The 24705-nt window shown below is 38.0% G+C and overlaps 1 protein-coding gene across 3 annotated transcripts in view; it reads left to right on the top strand.

The window, feature by feature from the left end:
• Positions 1–24705, top strand: part of LOC126847383 (zinc finger protein castor homolog 1-like) — a 51481-nt gene that overhangs the window by 14119 nt on the left and 12657 nt on the right. For 2 of the 3 annotated variants that reach the window (XM_050587558.1, XM_050587556.1), the window contains exons 2-4: positions 1030–1746; positions 9460–9614; positions 16375–16558. In XM_050587558.1, the coding sequence (XP_050443515.1) occupies positions 1035–1746; positions 9460–9614; positions 16375–16558 (1051 nt within the window). In that variant the 5' untranslated portion in view covers positions 1030–1034. The remainder of the gene's footprint in view (positions 1–1029; positions 1747–9459; positions 9615–16374; positions 16559–24705) is intronic. The other variant, XM_050587557.1, reaches the window with a different exon arrangement.

Consider the following 24705-nt stretch of genomic DNA (forward strand, 5'->3'; position numbering starts at 1 on the left):
ACCAATAAGTTATAATCACAAAAGGTCATTACACCGTACCCCGGGGCTAAGAGGGCCAATATATAGCTTCTTATTTTTTTGCAAACAAGCCACAACATTAGCGAAAATACATGTCTCCCACGACCATATACTTGGGCGACGGTCCACATTACTTTTATGTATGTGCCGCCGACGACGTCTGGTCACGGTGACAACGCTTATGTATGCATATATATATATATATGCAATATGTATATAAATTGTGTGTTGTCGGTGAAAAGGATACGCGGGAACCGATGCCCGGAAGCGACGTTGCTCTAGGTGTATTTAATATATTATAAAATAAAAAACACCGGATTGTCTATATAATATTTATTACTACTACTACTACTACTATTACTGCAGCTATTACTATATATTATAATAACGTCTATAATGTACTAAGCACGGTGGTGCGCGGTCGGGTTATGATATTATAAGGCGCCGGGCACCAGTATAACGCTTGATATAGTTTTTTGACGGGCATTGTCTCCCTGTTTATATACAACGAGCCACCTTTTTTTATAATACAGTCGCCTCCTTCGTCTCCGACGAATTATCCACCGCGATGGCTCGCTTTATAATATAATATATATTATTTATTATTATCATTACACGTTGTGCGTTGGACCGAAACGGTCTACACGGCGGTAAATCTACGCGCGTGCGTTTAGCCAAGGTGAATTAGAGACGGTCCCCCGGGCATAAACGGGGACAGGATAAAATAGGATAGGATAGGATTTTGTTTTATCATAACCGTCGAGAACAAATTTAACTATTTTCCCTCGGGTTTAAATGACCCAATGCGCTGTTTTATAAAAGATAGAAAAAAACATTTGCACAATTATGACTAGATTTGTAAATATTATGAGAAAAATAGGTTAACCAGCTAATAACTATTCGGCTCGAGCGACAATTGCCGCCTTAAGGTCGTTTAAATGATAACAATATTAACACTTAAGTTAACGTTAAAATTACTTGTCTTAACGGTATGTTTACTTTTGTCTGCAGGTTGAATGGTGACAATGGCTGATACGGGATTGTTGGCCGCACCGGCGGCAGCCCGACACGGCGCGGGCAAGGTGCAGACGCCGCCGGACTCGGTGTACTCGTCGGCGGCCGAGGACACGGACTCGGACCCGGACGAGCACCGCGTCAAGGACCAGCCGGTGTGCCTGGCCCGGGCCAACAGCGACAGCGTCGTGTCGGCCGCCATGCACCACCACCACCACAACAACAACAATAGCATCAACAACAACAACAACAATAACAACAACAACAGCACCCGGAACAAGCGGAAAAACTTCCAGCCGCGCAACATCAGCTACACGCAAGAGGACGCCGGCCAAGAGGATAACGGCCGCCGGCCCGGCACGGCCGTGACGGGTGGCGGCAACGTGACCGCGTCCGCCGCGGTGCTCGACTTGAGCGCGTGCGCCGGGTCCACTCTTGCCAAGCGGCCGCGCGTCGACGACGGTTCCGCGCCGATGGATCTCACGTGCGCCGTGTCCACGCCGCCGCAGCCGCAGCCGCCGGTTCTGATGGCCTCGTTGCCGGACAAGCGGCGTTTCTCATTGGCCACCGCCGGCCACCCGCAACCGCACGAAGAGTCCGAGCTCAAAGAGTACGCCCAGAACACCGTCAGGGAGCTGTTGGAGATCTACGGGCTCAACACGGACGTGGCCGACGCTATCACCAACAACGTGCCAATGGTCAACTTTTCCACCGGTAAGCCAAACTGTTATTATCGCCAACCTTTCAACGTGGGTTTTCCCACAAACGTCTAGCCGCTAAAAAAAATGGAATCCGCCCAGGTTGAGTCGTTAAGTATATTAAGCATAAGCATGTATGTATACTTAAATTGCCCCCGAACTAAACGTGTACACGAGGAGATGTATGTGCATAAATCCTGATATATATATATATATATATAGTATATAAAACATAATATCCAACCGTGGTTTCAATTATCCGCGGCAGTCTGGGCCGCCGCAAAACTCGTTCTAGCTCGGTAAAAAACGTTGTTATATTGATTGGTTTTTGATAGAAAACGAGTACTCCAATAATTATAATTAGCAACCGCGTCCCTGCGATCATTCGGCTGTACAACGTGTGGAATTTCGCCAAAAATTACACTACAGTAGGAACTTGTATATCGGTTACACGATGCACGAATAACATATTTTCAAAAAAATCAAAACAACTCTTTATGCCGAGTAATTTTTTAGTAGTGTTTTTTTTCTAGTAATTTATTTCTGACGCCCGCCAACTCGTTCACATACACACACACATCATCAACTTACACACAAGACGTGGCACCTGTAAATTTTTGTAAGAATGTGTCGACTCACCTCGGCAATCATTATCCCGTTCTTCTCCTCATCGGCGGCGGTCGTGGGAACGATTAATCAAATCTCCCCCGTGCAACTTATATACCATATAAGTGTACACACACGAAACTCGGTTTATGGAGATTTTTTTTTTTTTTACTTCTTCCAGAATAGTAATGTTCGTAATTAAAGCGTATATTCGTTTTCCACCGTATGTTTTTGTATACTTATATTATTATGTACCTAAATATAGTGAGCGACGAGAGAGGCCATCAAAATTCAGACGAGTTTACGGGAAAGAAAAAAGTAATTTTCAAAACGTCTGAAGAATAATAATGATTGTTATCGGTGTTCTTTTTTTTTTGGAGGGGGGGCAAGGGAGGGGGGCATTTGCTTTGCCCACCGTATGTACACACACATATAACAGCTATAGTTTTATTGGTCATTAAAGATTCGCAGAACACCGCGACGGAGTTTTTGAAAAAAATAAAAAAAAACGCAGACCGAGAGAGACTTTATATTTTAATGAAAAATAAAAACCAACGTTACACATGTACATGCCAATGGTGGTACCTCTCTATATATAGTATAGGGTTGTAAAAACCGTCTGTCTTTAGGCGGCGCGGTCTCGTTCATTTTTCTTCTTCTTTCTTTCTTTTTCTTTCCCTTTGCCATTTTTTATGGTCATAATATTCTTTTTTTAGGCCTCTCTCTCCGATACAAATCGCGTATATGCTAACATCTGCAATAAATTATGGCCAATGTGTTGTTGTGTGTTGGACCTAAAAAAAACCTAACCGACAGACCGCCCGACCGAGTTGTTCTGAGCTGTGCACGGTACCAGGGTTAGGTTTGTGGGGGAAATTTGCTTAAGAAAACGAGACCATATTGGCCCCCGCCTTGCGGGGTTTTATGACGCGATACGCGAAACTTTTACGATATAGCTTTAACTGTCCCAGACGGACAGACGCGTTTTTCTATTATATTCCGGGGTGCATTTTATTGACTATTTCCCCTTGTTTATGCGTTCACCACCACCATCCATCCCTCCTACACGTCCACCTCGTCTGCGCCGCGTCCGTTTCTCTGCTGGTTTTTAATTGTTCCTAAAAAAAAAAAAATACCGTGCACCACCACCCGGACGAGACTACTTCTTTTGTTTTCACCAGACTACAGAAACAAGCCACTAGTACTTATTTTCGTTTTATCGCCCATTGCCAGCCAGCCAGTGTGTGTGTGAGTGTGAATTTATAACTTTATAATATACTGTCTTGTGATATTCTGTTGTTGCTCTGCGCATTAATTTTGGATTTCGATTCTCGAGAGTATACCGTGGTACAGTATATATTATATTATGTACTTGAACGATTGACGAACGACCCTTGTCGAGGAGTTTGCGGCGCACAATACTGCAGTTTTGCTGCAACGGTCACCCTCGACGGTGCACAAACGGTAATAGGATTTATTGCAAATAGTACATGAACTGTTTCTATAAGGTTTCGTCAATGCGGTTTTTTCGCTTGCAAATTGCCTGCCCTAACCCTTTGTGTCGTTTTGGACACAATTTATTTATTTTTTAAAGGGTTTCTCGTGAAACCTTTTTTTCAAAAGCGTGCAATGGGTTTTACGTAACAAGTCTGCCCGTTGGACTTGGGCCTAAGTATTTCAAGTAAACCGATACCGGTAGACCGGACGTGGCTCAAACATCATGATGTCGGATAAACAATCTGTATATTATACTATTATAATAACTATATCACGCATAATCTGTAACACCGACATTTGCTACATTATTGTTGTTCAAAACGAAAAGCAAATAGATAAATCAAGCCGAGAGATAGATACTTTAAGTAAGGCTTTCCCGTAAAATTCTGAGAACGCGACAACATTTAGTCATTACAGCTAGAAAGTGTATATAAATGTACACAAGGGAGAAGCCGGTACGGAATTATGGCCGACCGTTTGACATTCTTCTGTTGGCCACTTGATCCGTGATAAATTGAACAAAGAGGATCGCGATATGGAAGCCCATATGAAAAATGATCTCACACAATACACACCGCGTAGTACTTACCTACCTATCTTTTGGCCGCAGTTTGTATATAGTAATATGTTTTCCGTCTCCTCTGGGTCGTTGGACTTTCTTCGGGATTCTCTAATGAACACTTGCACACACTGATAAATCACAATGTGCGACCTCCAACTATCGTTTATACATTTTTCATATCACATACCTATTTATTATATATTATTCCTGTGTTTTGTCGCACGAAAATTCCACGTCAACGGTTGGCAAATTGATCATATAAGTATACTCGCCTTCCCCCAATACGGGTCTCGAGTCCGTTATAAGTATCGAAGCACGTCCGTGGCGTGCCGGTTGAGATTATTTATTAAACCGGCCTAGATCGACGCGGTTAGATCTGTAATTACATCTATATTATCTTATTGTAAAGGTAGGATGTATATATTATAAGCCGATCGCGGTTTTGGATAATACCTAATACTTACAAGTCGCTCGACCGATTCGTATAAAACTAGTTTTGATTTCAAGCATGTACATGGATCACACGCTCGAGCTTATATTTGGGGGAGGGGGTTCGATTTTGGTTAAACTATTAACCCATTTTCGTGCCGATCCGACTCCGCAATACTAATGTAAAAATATATGGCTGGTTTCCCACGGTTTTTTTTTTTCATGTATAATGCGTTTTCAAAAAGTTGCACCTAATTCATGTGTTGGCCGGCGCATGCCGTCGTCAAATAACGCTTATGTCGTTTGGCATCGGTTTTACAAACAAAACAAACGCGGTACACGTACATGGTGTGTTAATGTTAGCTGCGATTAGTGTAGTAACGCGCGGTTTATAATAGTAATAATTGTGTGTGTATGTTTGTGTGTATACACTGTGGCTATCCGGCGTTCGCACCGTGTGCAGCTTGTATAAATGTATAATAACAATTTAATGATGTCGGCGAGTCAAAAAACTTTCGGCTGAAAAATGTCTCGTGTTGTAATACGAGATGTTGATCATCTCAGACATCATAATATTTATGTATACTTTTGATGACGAGCCGCTGCAGATGTTGTAGAAAAGAACCCCCCGCCGAGTATAAGGCAAAAGAGTCTATACTTGCCATACTGCCAGCTGGGCCCAGGTGAATACGTTTTTTTTGCACAGTAGCAGTGGAAAACACTTGAAAACGTATTTTCGTATACGATTTTTTCACCCCATTATTTAATCCTTTCGATTCCCTGGGAACTCGCCGTGTACCCGCCGTAACCCCTTCCCCGGGATATTCGTTATTTAGGGTTAAAAAACTCGGGCACATACAGCTGCTGCTGCTGCTGCTCGACGTTTGTGTGTGTAATCAGATTTCCAACTGGAAAAAAACCCTTTTGTTTTCGATTTTTGTTCAACGGCAACGAGCATATTATCACAAGACAGCGTCGGTTAGCATAGCCTCCAAAAAATGGGTCGCAAGACGTTTAATTTAAAAATATTTGTTTCTCTGCTCACAAGTGTGAAAATCTTACACAGCAATCGACTAGACTCTGGTCCGGCTGCCTATTTCTTGTTAATACTAAGTTAATACTAAGACCTAAGTACTTTTTGAAACTCAAGATATTATGTGTACCGGTATAAAAAAGGAAGGACCAATTAGGCAATAGATCTGTGTGTATGTGTGTGTGTGTGTGCAATTCGTAGAAGCAGATAAATGCAATCCGGCAACGGTTTTATGTTACTCTATATGCGTTATTGTGTTTTTGAAGTTTGTAAACAAATGGTATCACGACTGATCTATCATGGCTGGACCTGGCACGTTGTGTGTACACAGTGAATCACTGGGACCGTTCGAATTTTGATTTATATTTCTCTCTTAAAAAAAGCGCTTACGTCACTTGGATCAATACAGCATTATATTAATATATATTTTGATCTACCAAATATGGCGTTTGCTGACGAGTGTGAGCCATGTTTTTTTTATTATTTTTATTATTATTTACAGAATACCAACGCAACGAGGGCACGTTTATTTCTTAGGTTTTTTTTTTTTGTTAATACTCTTTTGAGAAAATACACGAACACGTGCAGGACGCGCGAGCGTATCGTCATGTAAAAATATACAGATGTGTATATTAACATAATAATATAAATTTATATAGTACACTTATAAGGGAAATAATAAACGACCCACGAAAAAATACAAATGTATAATATTGTGCACAAAAGGCGAAAAGAAAGCAGAGACCGGCCGTCGCGCGTAGGACAACTTAGGACTGGCGAATATAACCCACCCCACCCCTTTATATTTTGAAAATAACCTTACCTATTATGAGAAGCTATTGAAAGTGTATTTTTTGTGTGATTTTTCGGACGTGGAGTAGAACGAGGCGATGACGGCGACTTGTGTTACCCAAACGGTGCGCTAGTGTACTTTCTAAGTAAATGTGTGTAATGTAAGTACGCGGGTAAAGCCGTATTCGGTTGGACGGTTTGTTCATTGTTAGAGGAGTATAAAAAAATAAAATAAAACTCTGGTACTTCCTACGCGTGCTAGTCGCTCATGTGGAAAATGTTTCATTTCGACCGCATCATAGTCGGCAGCGTTAATAATCAGTATATAAAATAACGTTACACCTATGTACAACAAGTGTAACATAATAATATTATTATTCATCAATATAACCCAGCATTGCCCGTTGGTCGTTTTTCCACACTGAAATTCCAGTGGCGCCTATCTTTGAACACACAACATAAGTCAATTCGACCGTAAGTCGCGTTACCGAAAAAACTTAACACTTTCCCGCAGTAGTAGACACCTACAGGAATTTATTATTATTAATATAAACAGCTCAAGTCGATTGTTATTCCTAGACACGTCGAGTTCCACTAATAGCGAAACGGATGCATGCCGTTTTAGCCTATAACGCCTGCCTAAAAATTTAATGATATTATCCGAATCCCTTAGTGAAATATAGGCATATTAGTAGTTCGTTCACCTTTGTCTTTGAATGCGAAATCAGTTGCTAGAATATATCTTATATGGAGGGAAAATCGTCGGTTGTTGTTTAAATGTATTATTATATTTATAAGGGAGAAACTTTTAACAGTGTGTGTGCGCGCGCAGGCCGTTAATCTTTTTGTCGATTGAAGGACTTTTGAGAAAAATAAAAAAATCATCGTCCCCGTTCACACGCAATCTAACTCTATCATCTTCGCCGTATCCTTATTCTGAACAGTTTTTTATTGTCAAATCGCGTTTAAACGCAAAAGTATCCAGCCGAGTTGCTGACAATAGGTATCTTGTCAGCTGCGCTTGGTAGTTTTTCGCAAAATCATATATTCCGCAGGGTTAAGCGACGGCCAAGAAAGCGAGCACGCGGTGCACAATACGCCGGCACAGCGCACACCACGGTGGGAACAAAATAGGATGTCATCCATTAGTCCCCTTATGATATAAAAAACATAAAAAAAAATTCTCCCGGTCCCAGGATAAAAAAAAAACCTCTCGTTTATATAGCTTTTAACCTGTTCAATTGATCTCCCCGCATATGTGTGTGTGTGTGTGTGTAATATAATAATGAGGATATCAAACTGCCAAGCCGGGGCCGAGGGGAATGCCCGCGTGTGTGTGTACGGTTATTAACAGTTTCCACCGCAAATAATATTTACCCATTTTACGGAATCCCTCGGTCGTTCGGTGAATTTTTTTGGGTAAAAAAAAATATATATATATATTTAGGGGGGACAAGTGTGTGACACCGGGGGTCGAGGGTCTATATACGAGGCGCCCCGTTTGTAATATATAGGCATAAAAAAACTATATATAGTTATAATATGATGTGTACAGTGTGTGGATTAAGACGGTAATGACGGGAACGAAATAACCGAAACACTCGAAATTTTCCATTTTTTTTTTACTTTTTTATTATTATTATTATTCCTATCCAATAGTGTCGCATTACAATCGCATTGTGCTCCACTTTTACGGGTCCTCGGATCACAATGGAAAACGGATTGAACTCGTCCACGCGAACATAGGCGGCGAAATGCATGTTATAAATTTCATCGCAGTTGTCTGCGGCAAAAAAAAATAAAAAGGTCTAATATATTATAATATTGTTAAAAAAGACAAAAAAAAAAGTCCTATTTATAAGAGTGATATACCGGTAATGTGATATAAATTATGGCGTAAACTGTATCAAGTTGTAACCAATAAAAAAATACTAATCAAATTAATAAAAACCCATTGGACGATTATACATATTTGGCGGTTTCTTTTTTTTTTTTTGCTATACTTTATATAGACATCTTTTTCTTTGGGTAGTGGCATTACAGTATTATTAATATATATATTATTTAAACAGCATCGCATCCAGTTTGGCTTTTTGGCGGCGACAACGTGTTATCGTCAAATTCAATGTGTGTGTTAAGTCACGTTTTGCAGTTTGTTCTAGATACGTCAAAAAAACGGTCCGCTTTTTTTTTTAATTTTAATTTTTTCTTTTTTGTGTGTCTTGATTGCACACGACTCGTGGCGACGGTGGAAAAATATTCACTTCACGATTTCTGCCAAAAGAAAGAATTAAGAATATACACGCTTGTGTGTGTGTGTTTGTTGTATTATTATTCAAATAAGATAAATAAAAACGGATAAAAAAACAACAATAATAATAATATAATAAGAACCACATTTTCATTATAGCATATAACGTATGATAAATAGGTACATTGCCTACCATTGCGCGAGCCTGTGGCGTTTTTCGGGTACGACATCGACCGATGGAACAAAATATTACATTATAATATTATATGAAAATGCTTATCTCTGCAACCGCTACACGCTTGACAGGTACACACAACAGTTGCCCCAAAGGCGTCTTCACTTTATCTACATATCATGTATGTGTAGCTACCGCGAGGCGGCGTTCACGATTTTATTTCTTATTTTCATTTTCGTTTACCTTAATTCACGTTCGACTGTGACACAATGACTAATGCTACGGCTATATGCCGTATATACCCACACTACTGTTTTATAACAGCCGTTATCTATACCTCTACTATACATCAAAATAATAATATTTTTTTACTTTTTGTTTCAGGACGCATACTGGAATCTTTGGCCGCCAGAGGAGTTGGCCTGTACCCGGCACTGGGTCTACCGCTGTTGCAAGCCGCACAAAAGCCGGCCAGCACGGCTTCTCCCAGCCCTAGGTCCAGCCCGGCCAACTCGGCACCTCCGTCGCCTACCCAAAAGGTAAATAATATATTACATATTCAAAATTTGTTAAACCGCAGAGTGTGTGTTTTTCTTCAAAAGGAGCCGGGTCCTCCGCCGCGGTTAATGGATTAAAAAACGGTGTCTGCATCGAAAAAACAATATATTTTTCTGTTATATTATATACCGTCAGACACTATATCGACCCTTCCGAGACCGCCCCGTAGTGAGACACTAATAATTTCTTATCATGCCTTGCATAACAGAACGTCAAGACTTGCATTCGTTTGGCGAATATATACTCTGTGTGCTTGCGCTCGTTTTCTCGGCGCATATACTACTTTTAAATACTTAATTATAATTGCAACCGCGCCTTGGATATTTTTTTTTTTTTCAATAAAAATCAAACACAACCTTATAGACACTAAACGTGCGCTGTATGTAATATAGGTGTATAGTTGACAATAACGCTGACTGAGACGACTCCGGTGTAATTATTATCTTGTGTGTGTGTGTGTATAACAATTATGATTATTATAACAAGACCGTCGGGCGCGACCCACTGCGCGTTTGGACGAGACGTCCGGGGAATTTTTGATGTTGTGTTCCGAAAAAAATGCGCATACTTTCATACATATTATTATTATTATTATTATTTTACTATAAGGATCGGTCCCCGACTAGTTAGACAAGGCGCGCGAGTAAGACGGAGAGCCCATTAAACGGCGTCGACGGCATTGTGTGCAAATCGCGGCTCTAGAAAGCCAACGACCAAATGGGTGTGGTGTCGTTCGTACATACACATTTTAATGTGTTTGTGAATATAAATGCGCGCGTAGAGGGAAAAAATTAATAAAATTTAAACAAAAATAATCACATGATTGTGTTTATATAGTACACCTATAGGTTAGCTTAACCTACGTGAATAATAATGCGACGCACACTCAGCCTTCGCGGGCACGACCATTGCGGAATCGACAATTTTTTTAATAGAGATCTACCCGTGTAACAAATGGCATCTATCTGATTAATATCCGTGATGCCACGGGGATGATGAACCGCAGAAAGGGTTGTTCACTCTAATAACTCGGCGGCCATCTTCTGATTTTTTACCATAGGCATATGCAATTTATACGGTACGGCGGAACCAAAGGAAGATGGCGGCTCGTAGATTTTTTCGTAAAATGTATAAATTATAATATAAAATATATAATAATATATTGACATATTTTTATGTATACATATTGAAGTAATGACAAAACACGATGGTGGTGTTGAGCGGTCACGGTTAGTCAAATTAATTGCAGAGATGTCGTTGTGGTGTAACACGCTACGCTATTGATGTATTTGAAAAAAAATAATAATAATAATAATAATTTTCGACAATATTTTTTCGTTTAATGCTTATACAGCCACTATTTGTAATGTTGTGCAACCCGACGAGGGTCATATTGTCTGCTCTGGTGTAAATTTATTTCGGAATAATTTTTTTCGCATCGAGCACACAATGTGTACACTTAATGTAAATGCACCGCGGGGGTGGGGGAGGAGTAAGTAAAAAATTATGTCGCGGAATAATGTAAAAAACAAAAAAGAAACAATTGACGTACAACAATCGCCGCCGCAATCGTATTTTATCTGTACAATGCGAATTTTTATTTGAAGGGCATTTTTTTTTTCCATCCCAATATTATTGCTTGTGATTTTCGCGCACTTACACGTGTGTTGCACAATACTCCGTCGCCAATACACAAGCCTATTATATTTCTTTAGTATATGACGATAAAATTGCCAATATTACTATTGTGTATTTTTTTTATATCACATATACAAGTAATTAAATAAAATTGTACGCAAATTATTTCTTATTTACAGTCTGTGTTTACAAGTGAAAATACTATTTTTACAATATATGCTGCCAAAATACACGTAACAGCTTACAACAAACGAACACTGTCGACTCGACTACAGTTTTGCATATAATACACTATGGTAGTGTGTACAATATAATTTTGCACTTGGTTCCAGAATTCTCATCGTATAATATTCTCTACTATTGTAATATAAATAATGATATTGTCTCGGTCTTGTAGTTAACATGGTAACACGACGTGTATAATTAGTATGTAGATTATTATTACAAACCGATTCCGAATGAAAATGGTTTTGTTTCAACAAATATTCTACAAAACACTCTTTCGAGATGGCTATCGTTATTTATTATTATTTTTTTTTTTTTGTCCAAAAACCGGAACGCCGCTTATATTCTAATTTATATACACCGAGTATATGTTTATTACCTGTATATACGATTTTCATATTTTATTATGTACCTACCTATACCGTTGCCCGGTTTTCGCATTTTAATTATTATTATAATACACCGAGATAATTGTCGGGTCGGCACTTTACCGTGTGTATACATAATGGACGGATTATGTGCCCAAGTATATATATATATATATATATATATATATATATATATATATGTATATATATATAATAAATAAGTATAACGTGCACATAATATTAGTAGTAAATACACAATGCACCGCAGCAAGCAGTTCCGGTCGGGGTCGGCCTCCCGCCGTCGCCGCCAAATCCAAATCCAAACTCACCATTAAAATATTATTATTTCAAGAACACAATAATTATTATGTATAATATTATGTATTTTTAATTTATACACGTGTAATGTTTTGTTTGTCTTTCCGTAATGGGACGTGCGCTGACAATAATTAATTTTCAAGTCGATTAATGTTACTTAAATTTGTTTTTTTTTTCCATAAAACAATAATAAAACCTGTTTTCACGCGTCATTCGCATAACGCGAGCGAGAAAAAAAATTATCGTTTTCGAAATCATATTATTTAAGTATTGATCAGCGACCATTCATATATGTACTTTATAGGCGGACGGCAAACTCCAATTGGTTATTCGGTGTTTGAAGATTGCTCTCGGTATCATTAATTAATGCTAATTGATCGGGGAAAAAAACTAGTTATATAAAATATGCACACTAATCGACAGTGAAAAAAAAAAAATCAAAGTATTATTGTTATTGTGCTGCCCGCCAAACCACTGTGTTTGGTAAACATTGGATGGATTTTTTAATACTACAGCGACCGTTGTTTTAGGACGAACAGAACAGACAACTATTTCCGTAAGTGCCAAAAAGTCGGATCGGTTTTGCATATAATGGATAATGTGAACGTTGGCGTTTTGGTGGAATAATAATTATATTACCACAGTTTTTATCTTAGTTCAAACACGTTTATGACGGCTTTTATATATTAAAAAAAAAAAAATATAATTTTGCAGTGTTGCCGAAACGCATGCGGCTTATAGTAATTAATAGACTCGAACAAAAACAAATATTTTAATCTGTCGAGTTGGTTTTTTATCAGACACCAATCTTTTGGACCGATGACGTCATCGCCCTTCGGTAATAATATAATGTATTGTTTGTCGGTCCAACCATAAGCGTTAATTTTATTGTAATACAAAAATAAATTACAAGTTCAGCGAACGGCGAGTTCAATATATGTACTTTTTTTCGAAAGTCTGGTGAAGATTGACGGGTTTTCGGATTGTCATGTAAATGGATTGTGCATAATATTTTGGCTGACCCGCGCCTACTGCTGTGCAAACAGTGAAAAATATGCACAACCAGCCGGTTGGCCGGCCGTGTCTGCCGTTTAGACATAAATATATATTATTATATCGTGTAGTTTATTATGATCATTATATTTTATTATTATTATTCGATGTAGTGTACATCCATCAACGGGAGGTCACTTTCTAAACAACGAATAATTTCATTTGTTGTGTATCCGTCTAAATAAAATAATAATAATAATATATGTCCGTGAGCCTATCCGAGAGATAAGTTAGATGTATATAATTTTTTTTTTTTTAAGGTGTCGCATTGCCAAGTAGTAAAAAAGACGGTATATATGTAATATATACATTCGACAGCATCTCCTCGATGTACTCTGCCTACCGGTTATTGGGCCTCAATCCATCAGGCCCGCTAAACAGGAGGAGCGATAATGCGCATTTACGCGGATACGTGTGAAACTATTCTGTTTTCTTAACGGCACACGGCTAAGAAGAAACCCGACCATCGACGGGTCAATTGATGACGGACGCCCCCGGGGGACACACGTTCACCAAACACCATTATTGTGTGTGTGTGTGTGTGTGTGTGTGTGTCCGGTATAATATAGTCAAATTTTTGTTTAACTACTCACAATATGACGTTAAGGCGCGGGTCAGCGAGATCCCGAAACGTTTATGCGGTCCAACCTAAGACCGATGGAATTTATGTGGAACAACGACGACTTGGCGGGTAAACCCTTTTGGCCGTGTATCGAGTTACAGGTGGCCAATGCGCAACGAATTCACACGGTTCCCGTAAAATGTAACAATATCCAGTCCACAGACGCTTTACAATTTCCACAACGTAGTTGTACCGCAATAATTAATATCAATCGTTCGGTTTGATCGTATAATAGCAATAATACCGTACACCGGCCACTCATGGCTGGGCGCCAAATTTGTTTCATGTGCCACAAACAGCAAAATTATATTATTATATTGTGTGAAGGAGCGCCTGTTGCAAAACGATTTCTTTTTTTTCAAAACGCCATTTAGGGAGATTGATCTCATAAACGGTTGGATCAAAAACACGATCACTTCAAACGGTATATGATAAGACGTTTAGCCAAATATGTAATATCGAAATGAATAATTTTTGTATATTTCAAACGCTTTTTTAACGATAACAATACCTATTTTTGTTTTGCTCTTCTAGTCGAAATAACAATTATTCTTGGTAATGTGTTTGTTATACACTATGTGTCGCGACTCGCGTTGTCAATCAAAAGGTGTATAATATTATAATATAAAGTGTCATTATAATAATCCAAGTAATTATTGATTTTCCTTCTAAGTACATATACGAATAGTATATATGTATATAGGTATATAGGTGCATAATATAATGCTATCCGCACAATGGCATGTGGCTGTTCTACGAATGTGGTCGTCGCCACGCGCATTGTCTCTCATCTGATCGATTTGTCCGCCCGCCCAACCCCTTTGCCTTCAGTCTGCAGGTCGTTTGACGACGCCTAGCACAATATAATAAATTCGCACTTACAATAATAGTAATAATAATAATACATTGTAAGTGCGCAAAAATTGTCAAAAAATCCTTGGTACGGTTCTTCCCCCCCCCATGCCGCCAGTGTTACGTGAACCTGCTGAGACACAGTGTGTCGTTATCGCATGCAAGAAACATCCGTTCGGAAATTCAAATCGCGCCCGTTTGAGCTGTTTTTATTTTGCATTCTAATAATTGTCATTGGCCGGTTCCTTAGTCGGCGAATCACCCTGTAATACATTATCTTTGGGCGGGAAAAAAAACTATAATAACCTCTCGACGATGGCTGCTGATGTATATGATTATCTTTTATAAAAAATCTGCAATTTATTCCGCAAGAACACAGTACACGCATCCGCGTTTTGAAATTATTATTATTATTATGAGATTCGAATTGTAAGACACAACGGCCATACGTTAGTGCGGTATTTTCTTTTCTTACTCCACTCCATATTATTTTTTTATTATATTGTACGTCCCGCGGATTTATTATTATAATTTTTTTTCCTTATTCCTTTTTTTTTTTTTTTGTAATGCTTTTTCTATACTACTATATTGTATTGTTTCTCGACGCCGGAGGATAAAATTCAAATGATTTCACCGCGACCGAGTGTCTTCTTGTGTCTATGGAAACAACTGCGCGCCCGTTTACCCCTTTTCGCACAGTCGGTAGAAAAAAAAAACTAGAAAACCCTCAATAACGTCGACGGGCAGGTGAAAAGTGATTTTTGAAAAATATTATTAGTAGTTTTTCTTCTTTGCTTTGACGGCGGTTATAAATTTGCCCGGGGAATAAAAAATCTAAATAATATAAAATATATTATAATGTACATTGTTATTCACCCCGAAAACAAGGTGAAGATTTTTTTTTTTACGCCAACGGTATTAACGATTACGACAGTCTATGCCCCCCCCCCATCCCTTACGAAACGGGCAAGTATGCAAATGTTCAAAGTGTTTCGTTATAATACCGCTTAACCGGTGGTGTACAGCCATTGTTAATAGGCTTTCACAACTATACAATTTGTATTATTACCAACAAAAAAAAAATGGAGAACATTTTAACTCATAATATATTTTAAGTATAGGTGTTAAATCGCGCCAAATATCCTCCCTAGTGTAATCCGCTCTCGCATAATACCATACACCGGCCAATTATTATTATATTAGCTCATTTTTAGCGCTTATATCCTGGCCATAGCACATTATACCAGTGTGTATGTGAGCCATCAATATATCAGTATAATTGAGTTATTTTTTTTGTACAAAAATGAATAAACAAACTGATAAGTGTTATACGCACAATACAAATGAATTCGGCACTATTTTTAAGTGCATATTATAACAATATATATTATGTATTACTATGTTGCATCTGGTCGATCTGCATAATATCGTGTGGTGCACTACTTCACGTTTAAGCGCATATGACCAGATAATAAAATAACAGTATCTATCTTATCTACTACACACACACGCGGCAATATTTTTTCTATTTTTTTCATCATATTACATTATTATTGTGTGCGGTCGACGTTATTATTGGCTCGGCGAGCGGTCAATTGTAATAAAAATCATAATGATAACGCAGCTCGTGGTGTATAATATTATTTGATGATTTTGTTTTTCCAGCAGTCCTCGACGTCCGTGATCGTATCCCTGCCGCATCCCGTGCACCACAGGGACGTGGCAACGACCGGAGCAGGAACGGCAGCGCCAACGACGTCACTGGGCATCCAGACACTGTCGCCGCGTTCCACAGCAGTCACCGCATCGCCGCTCCCGATGCCGACACCGACCTACACCAATGCCCAAGGTCAGTTTGAAGTTAAAGAAATAATTTAAAAAAAAAAAAATACAAAGAACCGGCGAATCGCGGTTACACGGTACCGTTAATTAGAGTGTGTAGTATCGAATAGGGTTGGTTGGTTGTACGAGTATAAGTGTTTTTTTTTTGGCAAACGACGAAACGCGCTCTCGAGGCCTATAACCTCGATACGAGAAGCTGCCCCTCCCCTACCTGCCTGCCTGCCTTCCCCTTTTGTTGTTATTTCGGGTGTGTAGATAAGGTATTTTGCCCCAACGGTATTTGTGTCAAGCCATCGGCCAACGGCTGGCCCGCAAATGTCGTGTGCGTTTTGCGAACAATGCGGGAAATGCGCAACCGCTGGCCGCCGGCGAAGGTCAAATACCGGCTTTTCTTCGCCCTTTTTCAAAAATAAATCCGCCTCGGCCAGGATCGATGAACCCGAGGAATCCGCGGTTTTTCTTTTTTTAATTTTAAACCTTGGCAATTGCATCCAACGGCCGGATTTTTCAATCGTTCGCAGGTATTCCGTTTTGGCCTAGCGTTAAACCAAGACGGCGGCATACGCACTTGTTCATTTTGTCATCTAACACGGATGTTATTATCATATTTTCATAAAACCTAACCTAAACCTAACCAAACCCAATCAAACCTTACCAAACCTAACCCAACCTAACCTAACCGGACCAAAATATACCATCTTCATTAAAATATATACTATTATGAGATAATATTTAAAACTGTTAGCCTCTAACGCGGTGATGATTGACGTTTACCTGATTGATGTGTGTGTGTGTGTAGAAAATTGTACGGACAATTGGACAGGAGAGATAATCGTACGTGGGAAAGGCGACCCCTTTGTGTGTACATACATATCGTTGTAACGTACTTAAACGCGCTCGGTTAAGTTTCCACAAAAATGCGCGAAAAACGATCCTTGTAACCCGATGCCTTTGTTAAGGCGCGCGCGCCCAATCGACCAGATTGTTTTCTACGTTTACAACAACCTTTCTGTATTTTATTATCCCGGCATACACCCGGAGGGTGGTTATGGTTGGCCTCGGTCGCTGTCTCTCGTTGTTTATTCTCCCATAAGACGTGATTCGCGCAACGGTTTTTTTCCCCAAAAAAAAAAATACATTGTTTTTTTGACTTACTTAAAAAAAAAATGTTTAACTGCTCGTACCTATCAATTATTATTTCTTGTACGCCCGTTTCGTATATACATACATTAGCCAGTAATACGGCATTTGTATCAATCTAAATTTATTAACAGAACCAGTTTAGAGCAATAAAGACCAATTGTACCGTTTGTCTGTTTCCTCTCTGCGCGTTAACCCGTTTGGCCGCGCGGTGCTCGGACCACCGCATAGGGAACAAACGGTCGGGCCATCGGAGAGGTTGTAGAGCAGCAGCAAGCGACAGCTGAAGAGAGAGAGAGAGAGAGAGAGAGAGAAAATAATAATAATAAAAAACGAAAACGGTAATAAAATAATAATTGTGAGGGAAAAAAAAAGAAAGAAAGAATTCGTAGACGTTATAAAAAAAAAATGTATACATATATTAATAAACAGTTTAACGCGAGTATGTATGTACATGCGGGACTTGACAATTTAGCAATCAAGCGTACAATGGGTCGGTTTTAATGAACCGCTTTTCGGACGATTTACTGGTTGCCCTTAGGTTGCCACCCATCGTCTCGAATATGATTGAGGTTAAATCGTTATTATATTTAAATCAAAAAAACCCGGTCGGTCGCCGCTCGGCTGGGAACGGCACGCATAAATCCATACGTAGGATTTCTCTCTTAATATTCTCTAATTACCCAAACGCATATACATAATATGGGCCATGTAAATTTCCATGTTTATTTTTTTTTTATTAGGTTCGTTGTGTAGTATTATAATATGGTGCATAACATTCATTCGTTATACTCGTATTAGCTCTTTCAGCCGTCTAAGATAATATAAGCGAACGTTTTAATAATAATTATTATGTCTGATAAATTATTATCGCATGCGCAAACACCGTGAACAATCTGAAATGTATTGAGCATTACTGTCCACACGCTTTTATACGGCGGCGACCATTTGCATTTGCATTTCCTTGCCAGGTTATGAGATGTTTACATTAAACGTAAGTCGCGTGTGTGTGTGTATAATGCGGCCAAGCAGCGCGAATAAAAAATGTATACATTTATTTTTTTAACGGTTAGTCTGTGCCAATAAAATTTCAAAAAGACCTAATTAACGTTTTGGGTTGCAACACCGTGTCGCTAATGGTTTTTTTCTTTTCTTCTTTTTTCTCAGAACAAAAGATACACGAACGGTGCTCATTAAAAAAAACGTACAAGATTATCGCACGTGGGGCGGGTTATATTATAAATTATAACACTATTACAGGATAGTCGTTGAGCCGCCGTCTAAGGGATGATGATGGGGTGCAGTCGCATCCCCCGTGCTCTTGCATGAATTAACATTTATCGGCAAGTGTAAACAGAAACGCATGTGTATCGTTTACGTTGTACCTACTGTATACAGCTCTCGGTTGTCACTCATTCAACAGGGTCGAGAGAGAGGTTCTTTTTTATTTGTGCATTTCCCTTATTTTTTTTTTCACCACGCTTCGTGCGGTGATAAAAACACGTGTAAATTCGCAATATGCCTCTTGGCCCCCAAGCAAAGCGTATGCATGTGAGGTGCATGATATAATACATGTCACGCAGTGTGAAAACTGACAAACGACGAGGAGTACGCGCCTCTTATCGTCGTCTATTGTTTTTAGTAGAACCTTGTATTTTATACACACACACGGTATAATATTATGTGGCAAACCATTTATAGAGAATAACTGTATCATTGGCGAACGCACAATGCCCGGCGACTTATCTGAATCCTTGGTGGTGTTTGGGTTAACCGTGTACACCGGTGTGTCAGCACAAAGAGCAAATAATATTATAATATCGTGTTATCGGTACGCAATACACACACATTTTTTTTTCCTGTTGCAAATTACTTTTGTACTCGCAAAAACAATAATCGTGGTTGACACACGGCCACCGCGCTGTGTACATTATTCAGGGTTGGCCGAATTTTATGTAAAACACATTTTTTTTTATACTCGTGACCAACAAAAAAAAAACAACCATTCGACCGCACAAACTTATTGAAATTTGAATTTAAGTATTACTTTTGAATGTTGAAATTGGCTTTGAGAGAGATTACATTTTTTTTTCTACTATTATTATGTTGTGTTTAAAGTAAATATTATGCAAAATGTTGTTTCCCAAAGAAATTGGCAAATCTATGCAATTTTTTTTGTTCATCGACCGATTCATTCGTTTCTATAAATAAAATATATCACCAACAATTCGGATGCGGTCGAAAGTTTATTAATTATTATTGTTTTTTATTATATTTTATTCTAGGAATTCGGTTTAGGCATTGCCGTCACGTCCGCGCTAGGCGTCTCCCCCTCACTTCTCCTTCTTCGGGTTGCTTCTTTTTGGTATTTTTTTTTTATAAAAATGTCACGTTAAATTTCATTTGCGCGCACGTACGTACCTATTCGTTGAATCTGCAGAGAAGGCGCCCGGCCAGTATTATACACATACATATTTATATAATAACAACAAATAGATAATATACACCTAACCAATGACTAATGACCGTTTTTTTTTTCGAACGGTTAAGCATTGGCAGGTGCCGTCATCAAATAAATTCACTAATTATCTATTGCAAGTATACGCACAGTGTTTTTTTAATACCGACGACCGACATTCTCATCGACGCGTGCCCGTCCTATTCCAGCAGCACTTGCAGCCAATGGACTTAAGGCAATAAATACCTAACTAAAAAAAAAATTGTATTTGACATTCGTTTAGACAAATTTGGAAGACGCGATTGAATAAATTTTCCTCGCCATTGTGTGTTTCCCGAGAACCGGAGACGATATTATTATAAATTGTAATCGAGGATAACATTACCATAATAATATACACAACCGAGTCCGAGCATGTCCTATTCGCACCAGCCGACATAATAATATATTAATATTACCTCGACCCGGTCCGGTTCAGAAATCATAAAGGCAATTACAGTGAACATTTTCTCAAATATTTGTCCATACTTAAAAACTCTGGGGGTAACTACCCCCAACTATTTCCTGTACAATTAATGTAGAATATTATTATAGCCCCAACACATGTATTCAGTTTTGACGCATGCCAACGCACACACACACACAAAAGAGCAATAAAAATTATATTTTCCACATCACGTGTAATTAGATAATATGTATATTATTATTAGGTATAGACTTTAATTTTGTTTTTTTTCTATGTTCGAAACTGACAAGTGTTAGGGCGATGATGTTATTTAATAATAATAATTATTATTAACATCATTGTGTATTTTAATGCGGTAATGTCGAAAATATAACGTTCGTCTGGTTTTTATTGTCCTAAAGTAATTAAGTATTTATAAATTCGTCGGTGCCTATTTATTATTTTTTTTTTTATTATAAATTTTATGATACCGTTTCAGTTGTTAAATGCGTTGTTAATAATAATAATATGGTCTTTTGTCAAATTTCCACCCGACAATATTATCGAGTAGGTATATTTGTATAATTTGCTCTTCTCTCAAATTGTATCTATTTATTAGTATTGAAAGGAGTGCACATGCTATTATATTATGTACAAAACTAATTACACTGTCGTGTGTACATTAAAAAACAAAATAATTAATCGTTTACACGATTGATATAACAAAAAAAAAATTGTATAATTTCATGTGTACTAACGCTACTAATAAGTCTGTGTAAATATTTAACGAATCCATTAGAATTTTTTGGCAAGCAAACACATAATTAAAAAATAAAAAACAATTACAATTACATAATAATTGAAAGCTAGCGTTATGATAATATTACATGTGCGATTTGTCGAGACACGATTGAAAATTAATTTTGCGCTATTTTCTTTTATCTGCGGGGCTCACGCCATTATATAGAATTTAACGATAACAAAACTCTGGAAAAAAAATGATAATAACACTGGCTAAACGTGGAAATAAAATATCTCTATTATTATATTTTTCCTGTTTAATAATAAATATAACGTTTAGCTCGAGGCGAAGCTTGCTTGCTCGCTTGGCGAAGCGCTCTTGCAGCAATCAATTTATAGTGACACATAATTTAATATAAAAGCTCCTCTTTCGTTTTCGTTTATTAACAAATAGTGTGACATTTTTTTTTTTTTGCAATTTTCTCGAGAAAAAATGTAGATTAATATTATGCAAAAACGCCGTTCTATAGACGACGGCGTCTTCTGTGCGTGTGCACTTTACTATTAAGGTGTATGCACTTTACTATTAATGGTCGGCTTTCACTATAGTGTAGTGTCGAGAGGAATTCAAGAAACACCTTAAGGCGACTTGGCGCGTGGGCAGCACAAATAGCCGGTCCGTTCGCAGCCGGTTGATAATTAAAAACTATTAAAATAAAACGCGCCGCTGTGGTTGTTATTTGTTGTTCCTCTTTTCTTTTATATGTATCATAAAAATAAAATTTACATAACATTATAATATTTAATCGTGTGTTAATATATAGAAACACAATGTAAGATATTGAACTGCCACCGCGCTCGACAGCACACACTGAGCTACTCAAGTCATGTCCGTAACAACATTTTTTTTTTAAGTATAACGTTTTAATAATAATAATATTGAATTAAGTAAATCGTCGACAGCGATAACAGACCAAATATAATATTCCGTTCTTATTGTGTATGAATGTGCAAAAAATATTGGTTATTTTTTTTTTAAGCGTGCCATTATTTTTTTTTTTTCCTCGACCTCGATTCGCTTATCTGGATCGGTCGGAATAACAATGTTTGTTTACACACACACACACACACACACACACACCTTTTTTCGATTTTGACAAATTCACCGTCGACTTAAAACGAGACGTGTGTTGTGTATAAGTGCGCATTTAGAGAAGCTACTTAGGAGATTCTGAGAATTTCCGACCGCGCCAAACCTTTAAATCTGCGAAAAACACCGAATTTGTCTTTCGTTATCGGCAAAACGAATTTTGCCAACGCGCCATAAAGCAAAATAAAACAATAATAAATTGGTATTTTTAAAAAGGAACTACGGCCAATGAATTCGTAAGAGGTCGACTTATCGACTGGTTTCCGCTCTCTCGGCCGCGTGCGGTTCGAAGTTATAATAATATTAAATGTAATTTTCGAAGAAGTCCATTTATAAGATATCCGTCCAAATAAAAATAAATAAAAAATTATGATAATTAGCCGTCTGTCTTACTTACATATTATGTGCTTTCGGTGTCGATTTAACAATCTGCCGGTGTAACCGCACTACTGTAATATTCCTATTCTGTATACCGTTTGTATTATTATTATTATTATTATTTCTCAGTGGAATTATAATATAATATAATATATGTACACTGTTATATTGCGAACGTTTATTGCTTATTAATAATTTATAACAACGCTCGCGCAGAAAATGTCACGGTTAGTAAGCGAACTGCGTACACACACACACACACACACACACACATATATTAGCATGTGCAAGCCCATTTCTACCGAGACGTGTAACCTTTCACACCTTTTTTTTATGAAGACAAGAAAATATAATTCGATATTTGTTTTTTTAATTGCTAAACGAACAATTATAAAAAATAAAAAAACCTACCGATTCGGTCGGACGGTTTTTTTTAACCTCAAATCGGTTATTTTCAAACAGTTTCCAGCACTGTTGCGGATGTGTACTGTAATAATAATTTCTGCGCCTGTGTGGGAGTACACAGCAAAGAATGTTTATAGGGGGAAAGTTCACTGGCGGTCCAACGAGTCCAGGTGTTCTACAACAGCCCCTTCACAGCCAGCACACACGGCCGTTCCTTTCCCTATATGTGTACGAAAAAAAGGGTTATACAAGTATTATGAAGAGTGATTTTTATTTTTTTTTTTGTATTATTTAACCATATCGACGGCAGAGGGTCGTTTTGTATAAAAAGGTCGAAATGAACAAAAAAAAAAAAAATAAAACTAAATCTATATAATAATAATAAAAACCGGTCCCTCTTTCCGCGTTTCCCCATGGATGTGTATCGGGGGAACCCTATTTTTCCAAGGAAAGGATTAAGGACGCGACCGTTTTGTCGATGAGAGAAATTAAAAAATTGTTACAATGCACAAAATGGTGTACCTACTCAGCCCGTTACGTAAACAGAAATCGGATACGGGATTAAAATTTTTGCGCTTTAGGGGTAGTCGTGCAGCATTTCCGCAAAAGGGGTCAAACCGTACCTACCTACACATGTATGACAAAATCCGGTTACCAGTGTAGTGTGAAAACACTATACTTATATTTAATGTATCCGCGTTCGTAAACTACATAATATAATAAATCATATTATATAGATACGTGCACAGGGTTTATCTATTATACATATTGTATTGTTATCCTAAAGTTCATTTATATATTATATTATCCAATTATTGTTACTGCTGTTGCCATGTTTGAACGTTGTAAATAATCCTAATCAAAAACCTTACTATTTGTTTTGTTCGAAACATGTTTTAAATATCAACTGTAAACACACACAAATCTTGCCAATCTTGCACTATCACAGTGTACGTTATTATAGTATTGTTGAACGGATCAGAATCTGTTTTTTTTTTACAACTATTTGGGTTCGAATGAATTGTAAACAACGATATTTAATTGCGAAATGAAATACCGGTGTTAATATATTGTGTATTTTGTATTGTACACAATAATGTCGCAGCGGTAAAACTATATAAGAAAGGTACACGGATTCAGATCACGCGACGCCACGGTTATTGCACAACCATAATAATATTCAGACGGTGGTATTTCTCTGGTGGTGGTTATTTTTTTTAGCCGTTATTTTTGCTTAATCGCCGAGGCCTATGGACCGTGACAGACATAAAACCACAAGCCGACATCGGGCGTGAAGGTACACACACACACAGAAAATATCCGAATTCTAAAAAAACACCGTTTTCCGGCCAAAGATGTGACGCGCGTTAATGGCCGAAAAAACATCAGTATTGTTGTACATTTTTATTTCCCGGTCGTTGTTGATTTTTGTGTCTC

Source organism: Adelges cooleyi, unplaced genomic scaffold (assembly GCF_023614345.1).
Source record: "Adelges cooleyi isolate 19-005CV unplaced genomic scaffold, UGA_ACOO_1.1 ACOO_flye_CR_arks_rails_tigmint_CR_PRNA_108, whole genome shotgun sequence".
NCBI classification, from domain to species: domain Eukaryota; kingdom Metazoa; phylum Arthropoda; class Insecta; order Hemiptera; family Adelgidae; genus Adelges; species Adelges cooleyi.